The 14,782-nt window shown below is 45.8% G+C and overlaps 1 protein-coding gene across 2 annotated transcripts in view; it reads right to left on the bottom strand.

Moving 5' to 3' along the window:
• Window positions 1-498: 498 nt before the first annotated feature.
• The window catches only part of KLF1 (KLF transcription factor 1), a 52,347-nt gene continuing 38,063 nt past the window's right edge, over window positions 499-14,782 (bottom strand). For both annotated transcript variants that reach the window (XM_078658009.1, XM_078658015.1), the window contains exon 3: window positions 499-1,655. In XM_078658009.1, the coding sequence (XP_078514135.1) occupies window positions 1,480-1,655 (176 nt within the window). In that variant the 3' untranslated portion in view covers window positions 499-1,479. The remainder of the gene's footprint in view (window positions 1,656-14,782) is intronic.

The raw sequence follows: 14,782 nt of genomic DNA, 5'->3' as shown, positions 1-14,782 counted from the left end.
CCGGCCCCTGCGGTTGTTGGCCCGTGCTTGTAAATGTACTGAACAATAAAGGTTTTTTTTAAAAAAGGAAAAAAAAAAAGATTAAACAAGCATTTGCAATGCAATAGGTCTTGCATTACTGAAAGGTCGCCCTATTGGCAGTGCAAATAATAATGCAACGCCAATAACTCAAACTTTCAATAATGGAAGACCTACTGCATTGCAAATGCTGGTTGTTACTGGTAACACTTAAATTAAGAGCGGCCTGAAAACTGGAAATGAGCGAACATGTGCCTTTTCTGTCAGGAACCATTGTTGGAAAGATATACTTTGTAAAGCTGCATATTATGAGTGTACCAAACATGCTAACGATAAAAAGCTAACATTTTTTTTTTAAAAGACCTTTGAGGGTATTGTAAAAATTAAAGGCTGTCGGGCCTTCAGTGACCAGCCCTTGGCAAGACTTTCAACTGTACTATTATTTTTGCTTCTCAGTAAACACCAGCAATAAGGCCATTTTGTAAACAGAACAAGTTTAATCAGAGAGGCTTATGCATTTCAACTTTTTCAATGTAATATCTCCAGGACACCAACCAGCAGAACCCCACCAGTTCATCCTTCATGTAGTTACAAAAAAAACGTATTTCTCCTTTCTGTCCCCAGATCTTTGAAATAACGTACTGAACTGCTAAATGCATCCAGCAAAGACGCAACAGGACCGAAGACCAGTGCAGATGATCGAACCAGCATGTCCATGTTGTTCTTTGTCGTAACGGCAAAAAAGTTCAGACTTGTGGGCAATCGATACGACCCACCATTCCAGTTTTGAACACCTAGTTATGCTAAACCTGAAAATAAATATTTAAGCAGCACAAACAAAAACCTCCAACAATGTGGAAGAAGATCCAGAGCATTCTGGAAAAGTGCCTCCTTTAGCAAAGGCTTCTAGACCAACGAAAAAGCAGTTGCCAAAAAGAAATGTACAGGTAACTCAGGTATGACTATCAAGTGACATTACTATGGGCATCAGATGCAAGAGATGAGGTTTTTCAGGTAACAAAGGGACAGGGGCAACCAACAATATGTACACAGGCATTACCAGGACATAAGTTGTGAGAGGGGTCTCTGCAAGTAACATAGTGACAGGGTCTCAATCTATAGACTCACCTTACCTAGAACATCAGCCCCTCAGAGAGGGACTGCAAAGCAAACACCAATGTACCCAGTGTTCAGTCCCACGCTGTGCGGTTCCCACTGAACAACTTCGCATGTACCACCTTCCAAAACTTCACCTGGCTCAGAAGTTGCATTCGACAAATGACACTACATTTCTGTAACCCCAGTTCTATACCTCCTAAAAAAGGCAAACAAACAAGTGGGCTGCAGTTTCGATCCTCGCTTAGAGTTCCATAGTGGTGAACTTTGGAGAATTGTGATTCGCTTAACAGCTTAATGAAGATGAGGGTTGGGGAGGCCTGGCATCTTGGCACCCCAGGTCCGCTAGGAGTGTCTCTTCATGTGAAGCCCCAAGTGGTCCGATCGCGAGAAGGTGCGGTAGCACTGATGGCAGGTGAACGGACGGTAGCCCGTGTGCTTGCGAAAGTGGCGAGTAAGTTCATCAGAGCGGGCAAACCTCCATCCGCAACCTTCCCAATGGCAAGGGTACGGCTTCTCTCCTGGACAGGGCAAAAAAACAAAATATAGTCACAACTGGGTGGCACAGAGATGCATGACCTATTACTGCAGGAGCTGGACCCTGTGGGACAGTTTAAAGGTAGAATATTAAGATGTCCCTTGCTGAACAGAAACCCAAAAGGTAGAATTTTGTAATAGTCCACGCGGACATATATAATGTGAGTAATCCCAGGCAGTGAAGGATGGGGATGAAGATAGACACATTTACAAATGCAATAACAATGAGTATTACTCGTAATATTTAGCACTTAAATAGTACACAGTCTGCCCTTGGTATATCTTGCCGCATTGTAAAAGGATTTGAGGCGAGCTTATAAAAAGAATATAAAAACCGGCTGAACAATTCTTCTCTTAAGGAATTTAGCGGGGACTCTAAAAACAATTTAGTACACTGTGTTCAATATTTGCAGGTAAAAATATATTCCCCTTTCTCTGACTTTGTAGCATAAAAAGATAAGTGAAGGTGCAATTGGTAGAAATAAGTATCAAGTTGCAAGAAAAAGCAAAGCAGAGTTGCACAGTTTTTAACAATACAGAAGAACTACATTTTTACATTCAAACAGACAACTTCAAATGCTAGAAAACGGTCATTTATCCGTCTTGATTCTGGTGGGATCGGAATGTCAACTAAACTGTAAGCTGGCATGTACCCCTGCCTTGAGTGCCCGACTGCATGTTAAGCAGGCATCCCCTTTTGTTTGGTCCTGCAATCACATCAATTTACTGTGTGAACAGAAGCCTAGGCCTTTCTGTGGTAATGTGGGGGTCCAGAAATGTTCGATGGCCTAAGGGGCACATCAACTATGCTGAATTTTCTCAATTTTTAGTGTGCACTAAACTACTTTTCTTTTTGGAAAAAGCATGTTTTGCCCTAATATGAACCCCAGACCTTCTGTTGACGTTCTGTAGAAAATTGGGTTACCGGTTAAGGGGGGGGGGGGGGGGGGGTTTGGGAGGAGGGGGGTGGCGAGAAACCATACTCCAGCAGCTACCACACTTCTTATCAGGGTGAAAAGCAAGTAAACCCCAAATTAACCTGTACTCAACCCTCTGGTAACTTGACACAAAGCAGTCAGGTTTAACTTAGGTTTAATTTAGTGGCAATGGGTAAAGTATGCATGCAGAAGAAATGCGTTACTTACCTGTAACTGCAGTTATCCAGTATTGGTGTCTTTCATAGATTCACATGCCTGAATCATTCCCCGTCGTCGAGATGGGAGCCCCCGGTACATAGAAAAGTAATGTCCTATAGACATACATAGAGAAAAGTAGGCCTAAGGGCCTTGCCTTAGTAGCCTATCTATGTCCTTTTGTAAAAAGGACCAAAATCCTGACTGTAGCCAATCAGCTACCACCTCCCTCTAGAACCTTCCTGCCAGGAGCCTCAGTCTCTCAGATTTTCGTATGCACCAAGCTAGGTAGACGTAACATATGGTATAGAGTGAGAGATGAGACCTTCCTGGGGAGGCGGGAGGGTTGCATGTGAATCTATGAAAGACACCAATACTGGATAACTGCAGTTACAGGCAAGTAACGCATTTCTTATCCAGTATTATGGGTGTCTTTCATAGATTCACATGCCTGAATCAGAGTAGCAAGCAATACATTATGCACATTTGCGATGGAACATAACGAATAGTCTGAGATAATACATATCATGCGACTAGTAACCATCAGCAATACAAATAATAAAGTAAATAGATGTGCATACCATTGCAGGACAGTGGGAAGGAGGAAGGCTCATCTTACTGGAATAGATGGCGAAGTACAGCCTGGCCCACAGCTGCATCCTGCATCAGTTCCGTATCCAGGCAGTAGTGCCTGGTAAACGTATGCGGCGATTTCCAGGTCGCTGCCCTGCAGATGTCCAGAATCGGTACTCCAGCGAATAGTGCCGCCGATGTGTACACAGCCCTTGTGGAATGCGCTCGGACTTTGGAATGTAATGGACGTCCGGCTTTGTCATGGCAAAAAGCTATTGCCGCTGATATTAATCGTAAAATGCTTTGTTTGGAGAGTGGCATGCCTTTTCTAGGTCTGCTGAAGGCGATAAAAAGCTGATTCGTTTTTCTGAAATGTTTTGTTTTGTCTAGGTAAAATTTTAGACATCTTTTTAGGTCCAAAGAGTTAAGGGATCTTTCAGCTACAGTACTGGGGTTTGGGAAGAATGAGCGAAGTACAAGTGGTTCATTTAAATGGAAGTCCGAGGGGACTTTAGGAATGAAGCGAGGATTAGTTCTTAAAATCACTCTGTCCTCTCTGAACTGCATGAAAGGATCTTGTATTGAAAGAGCTTGTAACTCACTGACCCTTCTCGCTGATGTTAAAGCCAAAAGAAGTGCTGTTTTCCATGAAATGTATTTGATATCAGCCCTATGGATGGGCTCAAATGGGTGTTTCATCAATTGGTTGAGTACCACATTAAGGTGCCATGTTGGTGGAACTCGTCTTGGCCTTGGAAATGATCTATAGAGCCCTTTAAGGAATTGTTTTATTAATCTGTTGGACCATAGGGAAGGTCCTTTTGAAGTTCTTGTAAAGCGGGAGATTGCTGCCAGATGAACTCTAATAGAGGCATGTGCAAGTCCCGATTGTGCCAGATGTAGTAAATATGGCAGTAACTGCTCTGGAGTGATCTTGAAAGGATGGAGATTGTTGTCCTTACACCAAACACAAAATCGTTTCCATTTCAAGGAATACGTTTTGTTTGTGCTAACTGCTCTTGCCTTAGCTAGGACTTCCTTGCACTCCTGCGGGACGTTTAGGTGGCAGAACTCTCGGTACTCAGGAGCCATGCCGATAATCTGAGAGATTTCAGATTCGGGTGGGGTACTTGGCCTTTGGACATCGAGAGTAGAGAGGGATGTTGATGCAGATGGATTGATGGTTGGACTGAAAGGCGACGGAGGTCCGTGAACCAATGCTGTCTCGGCCAGTATGGGGCAATGAGAATCAAGGTGCAGTGTTCCATTTTCATTTTCCGAATGACTCTGGTTATCAGGGGAAATGGCGGAAATGCGTACGCAAACACGTTGCGCCATGCGATGGAAAATGCATTTCCTAGTGACCTCGGTTGGGGATGCCAGCTTGCGAAGCTGTGGCATTTGGCGTTCTCCCTGGTGGCTAAGAGGTCTATTTGCGGTCTCCCCCATTCCGAGAAGATGTCGTTTAGAACTCTTTGGTCCAGTTCCCATTCGTGGGACAGTGACCTCTGTCTGCTTAGAGCGTCCGCTATGACGTTGTCTTTTCCTGGGACATACTCTGCTGTTAATTTGATGTTGTTGTGTAGTAGCAAGTTCCAAATTTTTTGCGATTCGCGAGACAGTGTCAGCGAACGTGTCCCTCCCTGCTTGTTCAAGTAGTGCATTGTGGTTGTGTTGTCCGTTCTCACAAGCACTGCTGAGTTTTTGATGCGAGGGAGGAATGCTTGTAGAGAGTGTAGAACTGCTCTCAGTTCTAGGAGGTTGATGTGTAGAGTCCTCTCTTGTTCCGTCCACTTGCCACTGATTTGCAATTCCTGAAGGACTGCACCCCATCCTTCTAGAGAAGCGTCTGTCGTTATGACATGTGGAGTTGCTGGTATCAAGAACGTCAGACCTTTCGATAAGTTCTTGTCTGTTGTCCACCAAAGTAAAGCCTTGGTTATTTGTCGAGTAATGACCATGTGATCCTCGAAAGAACCTGTACATTGGGTCCACTGCTTGGTCAAGGCCTCCTGAAGGGGGCGCATGCTGATCCGACAGTGAGGGATGAGTAGTATGCAAGAAGACATCATCCCTAGAAGGGACTTGAAAGTACGGACTTTGATGGTGTGTTTTGAAGACACTGCGGTAGCCAGAGCCATCAGTTTGTGTTTTCTGTCTTGCGATGGGAAGGCTTTGGAAGAAATTGTATTTAGAGTTGCCCCCAGGAATGTTATAACTTTGGTGGGCTGTAAGGTCGATTTCTCGTAGTTGAGAGTCAGACCTAGGCGCCGGAAAATAGCGAGACAGGCGTTGGAAGACATCTGCGCGTCTGTCATGGATGGTGCCTTCACCAGCCAGTCGTCCAGGTAGGGGAAGACCTGGTGATTTTGCTGTCTCAGGAAAGCTGCCACAGGAGCCAGGCACTTTGTGAAAATGCGTGGCGCTGATTTGAGGCCGAATGGGAGGACACAGAATTGGTAGTGTTGACCTGCTACTTCTAATCGTAGGAATTTTTTGTGGCGTTTGTGTATCGGGATATGGTAATATGCGTCCTGCAGGTCTAAAGACGTCATAAAGTCTCCTTCCTCTAGGGATCCTAGGATTTCCTGGATAGTCACCATTCGAAACGATTGGCTCTTCAAGAAGGTATTGAGTGCCCTGAGATCTAGAATGGGCCTCCATTTCTTCTTTTTCTGTTGAATTAAAAAGAAGCGGGAATAAAATCCCTTCCCTTTTTGAGCTGATGGGACTCGCTCTATTGCTCCTTTCTTCAACATTGAAGAGATTTCTTGCAGGAGTAAACGAAGGTGCCTGTGTTGAATTTTGCGAGGAGGAGTTAACGGTGGGATTGAGTTGAATTCCAATGAGTGACCGTGCTGGATTAATTGGAGTACCCACCGATCTGTTGTTATCGATCTCCAATTGTGGAGGAAGTGTGTCAATTTTCCTCCAATTTTGAATGGACAAGACGGTGGGGGGACTGGCTGCTGGAAATGGTCATTGTCGTCCGCCGGCTGGTTTCTTCTGGGATTTTCCCCTGAAGTTCGATCTCCCGTAGGAGGTCTGACGACCTTGTTGCTGCTGTCGCTGCTGATATTGTGAGCGATTTTGATTGTAGGAATAAGAGGATTTTCCTTGATATGATCCTCTGTATGAGGGTTGACCCCTTCCTCTGTGCCCTCGAAAGGACTGGTTCTTAAATTGTAAAGTGCCGAGAGCTCTTGCAGTGTCAGTGTCTTTTTTGATTGTCTGCAAGGCCTCATCTATTTTTTCCCCAAATAGGTGTTGTCCGTCATAGGGCATGTCCAAAACTTTGGTTTGGACCTCTTGTCGGAAGGATGTCGCTTTGAGCCATCCTTGTCTGCGCAAAACTGCTGCGCCTGCCAGCTGTCTGAAGCCAGTCATGGCGACATCTACAGCGGAATCAATTATCTCCGATGCTGACATTTGTCCTTTGAGGAGTGATTGAACCTCATCCTTCAAGTCTTCGGGTACATCCGCTAGATACGGAACAATGTCTTCCCATAATTGTCTATTGTATCTGCCTAGTAGCTCAATGGCGTTGGCCACTTTGACAGTCATAGCTGACGTCGTAGAAAAACGTTTGCCGATGCCATCCAATTTCCTGCCCTCTTTGTCTGGTGGTGCTGACAGTGGCGAGGATGGATTTCTGGAATTCTTTTGAGCGGCTTGGGTGACTACCGAATCCGGCTTGGGATGTGCATTAAGGCATGTAGGTGCTGTTGTTGGTGCCTTATACTTTTTATCCAGTCTAGGTACCACTATTGAAACTGATGCAGGTGTTTTCATGAGTTGCTGACCTTGTTCCCAGATGTGATCTATTATGGGAATTGATCTAGCCGTCTTTTTCATAGGATCTTTAAAGTCATATAAGAAACAATCTGTTTCCTGTGATTCCATGGTCATGTGGAACCTAGTGGCTGCTCTCTCTATCAAATTGTGGAATCCGCCGATATCCACTGGCGGAGAGTCTGAAGTGTTGGGTTCCGGTGTGGCTGGAGAATGAGCGACATAATCCTCATCGTCTCTGTTATGGGACAGGTCGTCTCGAACTTCTCCTTCTTCTGGTTCATCGTCTTCATCATCAGAAGATTGAATGTGATGAACTGTTTCCCTCTCTTGAGGAATGTCCAAAGGTGGTGGTCTTGACTTTGGAGATGGTTGCGGTCTGGATGATGCTGGAGATTTCTCCGTGGAAGGGGCCGCTGGCGATTCAGGGAATCGTTTTTTGTAGTCTTCGATCAAGAATTGTAGATCAGTGACTATCGCTGCTGGAAGGCAGATCATTGGAGTGACGTGAGTTTGTACTTGAGCATGAACAGTTTCTTCTGTAAAAATGACCTCATCTCCATCGTCGTCTGTGCTCTGGCATTTTACAATGAGATCCGATGGACTAGTAGCCTGATCGAATTGGTCGTCCTCTGATTCATCATCTTGTAATAGGCAAGATGGGGGTAATTTTTGAACCCTACTTGGCGATGTCAATTCTGGCGCAATAGGGAGTTTGGTAACCTTTTTTGATGGAATTGACTCCGATTTTTTCCATGGCGACGATGTCGTCGACGACGTCGTCGGTGTCGTCGACGGTGTTGACGTCGATCGTTTCTCAAGCTCATCGTCGACGGTTCCTTCGTCGACGGTGCGGTCGTCGGCGATGTTGTTGTCAACGGTGCGATCGTCGACGGTACCTTCGTCGTCGACGGTGCGGTCGTCGACGATGCTTTCGTCGTCGACGGTGACTGTGGCGTCGACAGTGCTCTTACCGTCGTCGATGTCTTCGTCGACGGTGCGCCAGATGTCGATGGTGTCTTCGTCGACGGTGTAGGCATCGCCGTTTTTTGTCTCGTCGTCGTCGGTGTCGTCGACGACGATGACGTCGACGGAGCCCTGATGAACGTCGACTGCTTTTTTATCAGTACAATCGATGACAGTGGCTTACCCTTTGTCGACGATTGGGTGGTCGTCGTCGTTGATGAAGAGGCCAACGACGCCATCGTCGTCGATATGGTCGTCGACGTGGAGACATAGGTGGTTTTTCTTGAAGAAAACGTCGACTAACTCGTCGACGATGACTGCGTCGGCTTTCTGAAGGTGGTAGCATCCTTCACAGAAGTGTCAGATCTTACCTCAGAAGACTTTGTGGTAGTCTTTTAATGAGGGACGTCTGTAGGGCTAGGGAAAGCATCCCTTGGCCTCTTCAAGGACAGTTTCGATGAAACTGAAGCCATTTCACTGCCCTCCGAGGACAGGACATCATCCTCTCTGGTTTTAAGTCTGTTCAACCAGAGGAGCAGTCTTCCTTCTCTGTCTTTAAGAGTCTTAGTAGAGAATGTTCTACAAATCCTACATTATTTAGGAGAATGATCAGGGTAAAGACAGTAGAGGCAAGTTTCATGTTTGTCATCGACGTGCAGTCTCTTCTTACCACAAGATGAACAGGCTCTAAACAGTCCTTTCTTCTGTTGATCAGCCATTGTTTGATGAAGCAAATAATCCAAGTTTTATGAAAAAATAAATCCAAGAAACCTGAGGAGAGCTCAGGTGAAGACTCCCTAGCACAACGTGCGGTAGAAAATCTGAGAGACTGAGGCTCCTGGCCGGAAGGTTCTAGAGGGAGGTGGTAGCCGATTGGCTACTTTCAGGATTTTGGTCCTTTTTACAAAAGGACATAGATAGCCTACTAAGGCAAGGCCCTTAGGCCTACTTTTCTCTATGTATGTCTATAGGACATTACTTTTCTAAGTACCGGGGGCTCCCATCTCGACGACGGGGAATGATTCAGGCATGTGAATCTATGAAAGACACCCATAATACTGGATAACTTCAAACAGTATAATGTGAATAGTCAACACAACACATGACAGTGTTGGGCTCACCATGTATAAGTATTAATTTCCCCATATAGGTAGTGCTCCCAGTAATCATACTCTCAAGGCTAGGGATAGCAAACATTTGATTGGGATTCCTTTCCATATTTGAGCTTGAATAGTGGTGCTACCGGCAGGGGCGGCTACTCTGCTAAGACAGAGGAGCGTCGCCCCACTGTTCTCAGAGCAGTGGAAAAAGGAAAAATAAATGATAACATTATTATCATTTTATTTCTCATAGCTACGGGGCTGGGTTAGGGCGCAGCAGGGCTGGTGGCACAGGGAGGAATCACCGTTTGTGCACAATAAGTGCACATGGCAGTTTGGTCTGACATCTTCGGCCGGCTAATCAGTCAAATGCACTTTGCATGTTCTCCACTGGGCTGTAATGCACAGCCTGGGTCGAGAAAATGCTCATAGTCCAAGACTGAGTGTCAAACCACGACGCTCAGACCAATCACGATGCTGCTGTCATGGTGACAGTGGCATCAAGGATTAGCTTAGAGGAGCCTGTGTGCTTCCTGCTTCTTCTGGACTTGGAGCCAGGAAGTGAAGTGGAGCGACGACGGAAGACGTAAATGTTTTTTTAAATGTATTCTTCAACCCCCCGCAAATCCCCCGTTTCCTACCAGCCACCACTGGCTGCCGCTTTGATTGGTCACTCTCAGTACTGGTAAAATACAGGTTCTCGGGTCTTGCTAGTCCTGAGGAGGCCCGTAACAAATAAGGCCAAAACGGTCAACTGTATGTTTTACAAAATAAAATGGGCCTTGAATAACACAGTTACAAGAAGGAGTATAAGGGGCAGCTGCTTAAGGACTCACTCTGGTTGGATGACTACTTGCTAGTAGGATGCAAGATGGACTGAATATGTACCATGGTTTGGTTACAATAATAAGGAAGTAAGGCGACATACATGAATGGAAAAGGAACTTTCCTATAATTTAAGTGGCATTTGCACTAATCTAGGAGTGTTGATGGTTTGTCTTTGTATATGTCAATTGTTTTGAGATTTTAAATTCTTTTTTAGTAGAGATCCACAAATATGATGGGATGTTAACAGATGTCAACAAGAAAGGTATGCTGTTCCCACAGGGCAGACAAAGAGAAGGAGGGAAAGAGGATAGGGGGGGGGGGTCCTCCTAGTCGGAACTAGAGTCCTCACACACCCAGCAAGCTAGGTGTCATGCTTCATCATATGGACTTGCTCCTCGTCGGGCCTGGGCTTCAATGCCCGGCGGGCACCTGTAACGGGGCTCTTTAGAGGAGATGTTTAGTTCCTGCCGTTCGTGGGTGTGAAGGCCCTAAAAACAGCGTAGATGTGGTGCAAGTGAGTGTTATTAAAAAAGGTTGGATAGTTCACAAAAACCCTTTATTGATATGGTAATCCACCTTCTTAAAAACAAACTGAGTGGCTGTGCTCTTGCTCAATGGTCCAGTGGAGCTCAGCTCAACTCATGTGAAGTGGTAGACATGTTTCATGCGTAGCGGTCAATACTGATCCATCGCATTTCATCAGGACCTATTTCATCAGGACCTATTCAATTAAAAAACTATCTACACGTGGTGGTGGGCAACAATGCTCCTACCTACCACACTCCTTGGATGCAAGCATGAGGTCCTGTCAATCCTAGTGGCAACCTGTACATAGGGGATGACATGAAGAGACAGGATACAGTTACTAGAGAGGTATATCTAGTATACTGAAAGTAGGCATTCCCTCAACCCCTCTACTCTGGTGTCCGTTCCGTGATCAATATAGGATCCTGGCGTGATCCCTGTTCAAAAGGACATACTAGACAACTGGGTGAGTTAGAAACCTTAAAACTATCCCTCTAGTAAAAATAGTCATGAGACCAGGCTTAAAAATAACATCAAAAGAGAAATGTATATGTGTAGCTACCAGCATGACGAATCATTCTTAAGTGTTCCCAAAACAAAGGGTGCCCGTTAACAAGCGGAAACTCACCTAGCTAGTGGCAATTACTCCCTACGGCAATGGTCGGGGCTGCTGACACCCGAGTGTCGGTGTCCTAATGGTCCCGGAGTAAGGAGAAACTGGGGGTTAAGAACACCAATACTTTTAGGAGGGTCAGAAGCAATATTTTGAGACCAACCTGGATACCTTGCCCCAATTAAGAATATTCATATACAAATGTATCCAAGGGTCTACACAACTCTAATGTATACTGCCAAATCTGTAGAGACAACACACCACTTAGACACTCGCCGCAACTAAAAGGAAAAAACTAGAGAAATATTACCTAATTTTAAGGATTCCCATCACTCACCAAGATGGTGATATGCTTCATCATCTGGGTCTCCTCTTTACAGTCACACTGGTGACCCTAAGGGCTACAACCCTATCATAGTGAAGGGGAACCCAAGGATGTTTTTATATGACTCCTATCAGATTATTATTGTCTCTCACAAATCAAGTTAAAAACAGTTTTACCAAATAGCTGTCTTGAAAAAATTATAAAGTGGTCAACATGTTTCAGCACAATCAGACAACGTTCTGTCTAGTGCCTTCGTCAGGACCCACCTAATGTTTGCTACCGCAGAAATGTGAAACAAAGTTAAAAAGGGAAAAGCAGTTATATTAACCAATAGTACAATATAAATGGTTGGCAACGATACAACCAAATCACCTCTATGGAGGTATGTACAATCCTTCCTTAGCAATCACCCCGATTGTTTGAAGGGGTCCAGACATTGCAAGGAAGCCGCCTCACCTCACCTGGCAACTGCTCAGGAAAAAAGGAGGCTCCACTCTCTCCGTCGGTACCTCAAGGTCAGCTGAGAGACAATAATAAAAATAGGGTCTCTCATAACTCAATTTTAATCTTCACTTTTCATCTATGCACTGCACTTAGTTCCCATACACTCCACTCAAAAGGACAGTTTTACCAAATAGCTGTCTTGAAAAAATTATAAAGTGGTCAACATGTTTCAGCACAATCAGACAACGTTCTGTCTAGTTAATTTTAATCTTCACTTTTCATCTATGCACTGCACTTAGTTCCCATACACTCCACTACTCATCTGATGGGAGTCATAAAAACATCCTCAGGCTCCCCTCCACTATGATAGGGTTGTCGCACTTAGGGTCACCAGTGTGACTGTAAAGAGGAGACACAGATGATTAAGCATGTCACCATCTTGGTGAGTGATGGGAATCCGGAAAATTGGTTAATATTTCTCTAGTTTTTTCCTTTTAGTTGCGGCGAGTGTCTCAGTGGTGTGTTGTCTCTACAGATTTGGCAGTATACGAAAGTGAGGGTTAGACATGGGCTTAGCAGCACTGAAAATTATGGCTCCCCTTTCCCCTATGTGCCCTGGGGTACGGCTGCAAGTGGTGTCCATGCAGGCTAGGGGGAGGGGGCATGCTCCATCAAATCCCATGCCAAGCCCCTGACCATGTGAGATCTGGTCGTCCCCATGGACGCCCCCAACGGTCACGGTGCCCAAGGGTGTTGACCACCTCAGTCACGGCCAAAGTGTGCGAGGTGGCGGACCTCCCCTGGGGCTGCAGCCAGATGCGGAGGAGACCTGGGAGTCGCGCCAACACCCGCTGTCGCTTAAATGGTTGCGGAGAGTCGGAATAGCATTTCCCCACCTCCTCCTGTGACCGGACCCAAACGGTCCGTGTAGCACTCAAGGTTCACCTGTTAAACCCCACCAAACAGCATCCTCACTCACCTGTCCGCTTCGGACGTGCGCTGCTTCACCTACTGCGCGTGCAGCCGCCGACAAACCGGATGCCCCCAGTGCCGGCCAAGCGCCGATTATAAAGGCAAACCGGGCTCCCCGAGGCCTCCCACGTCCAAGGGTGACGTCATGCTGTAGAGCGTCACATGGTGCAGGGTGGGAGTAGCCTGTATGTGAGCCAGAGGATCATGCAAGATGTCAAAGTCCGGAAAACGAGGCGGCCCTCTTACAGTGTACATAAGTCTAAGTTAACAGATGCACAGGCAGACTTCTGTAAATCATTGATAAAATAAATAGATAATTGATGGAAGCTAAAACCCCAGTGGAAATTAATTATTTCATTGTGGTATGAATGTTTTTATAACTTTTCTATGGTATACTGCTTTTCTTGTTTTGGCCATGGGTTCTTTAGGGTCTACCTTGGGGGTGATGTGTGTGTATTAAAAGAGATGGTTTAGGCCTGACAAAAGGTTTATTTTGTCAGGTCAAAATGGCAGTTTAAAACTGCACACAGAGGCTGCAATGGCAGACCTGAAACATGTTTAAAAGGGATACTTAAGTGTGTCACAGGCTCACTAGTAGCATTTAATTTACAGGCCCCAGGCACATGTAGTACCACTTTACTGGGGACTTACAAGTAAATTAAATATACCACATTGCGTGTGAGCGAATTTTACCTTGTTTAAAGAGCACAAGCACTTTAACACTGGTTAGCAACTGTAAAGTGTTCATTCTTAAAACACAACAAAAATGGGTTCAGATGGATAAAGTAAAAATGTTTGGGGATGACCCTACAGAAAGGCCAAGTCCAACACATTCCATGTGCTTGTCAAGTGCGTTTAGTTGCCATTGTTGTTCTGCACGTGAGGAAGTAGGACTGTGTGGTTACAGTCCGACTACTGGGATCACTGGGGCCCATAGCTGATTGCCCCCAGTTTAGCAGGGCACAATATGAAGGAGGAGGAGGACAGCGCCCCCCCCCCCACTCCCCAGACAGTGAAAGTATATTGCCTATATTCCTGTAACTGGAGGGTGGAGATCCAGACACTGAAGTGAGGGTTGATGGAGTCAAGCCTACTCTTAGAGATTCAATTATGATCCAGGAAGCAAAACTCTGTTGAATAGTCCTTCCTGAGAACTGCCATTTGGTAAATCATAGCAGAGGGGGTGTGACTGTGACTGCAGGTCTGTTATTCAAGATAAGGACTTTCTAGGCAATCCCTGTCCTTCAGTCTGTCGCTGATTACTGCACCAGGGGGGCTGATGATAGCCAGGGGCATGCCCTTGTCTTGGATACTCTTGCCAGAGGCCAGTCTCATGGCTAACTGCTTTGATAGACATCACCTTGCACAAAAACGGTCTCTGGGAAGCTGCCGGAAAGAGACATATGGAAGAGTACCAACCTAAACGGGTTTTGAGACTTTAGAGGGGGATCAACAATCCAGCAGTAGAAAATAAGTGAGAAGGTGGGATCCAAACCACCCCACTTTTTTCCAGTTAAGTCTTCTTGAGCAAGGAAGTGAATGCTCCGCAGAGTGCTCGATGGACTGCTGTGTATTCAGAGCAGGTGTCCGCTTGGCATCCAGTCCCTCCGAGGTGAGGGGCATTATCTCAAGTCTTCATGTTCTGCTGGAGGAACAGAGGGTCAGCCTAGAAGTTTGCCTGATGAGAGGGAGGCAAGTGGCTGGCCATGCTGGAGGCGAGACCGTCCAGGAGAAATTCAGCATGTTCTGGGCAGGAGGAAAACCCAAAAGAAGGGGACTGCCAAAAGGGAGCAAAGCCAGTAGCTATCCGATTGTGAAGGGGTACATTTGTCTCCCGAAG

This window comes from Lissotriton helveticus, chromosome 1_1 (assembly GCF_964261635.1).
Source record: "Lissotriton helveticus chromosome 1_1, aLisHel1.1, whole genome shotgun sequence".
Classification (NCBI taxonomy): domain Eukaryota; kingdom Metazoa; phylum Chordata; class Amphibia; order Caudata; family Salamandridae; genus Lissotriton; species Lissotriton helveticus.
Note: the sequence above shows the minus strand (reverse complement) of the source record. Positions and strands in the feature narration are given on the sequence as shown.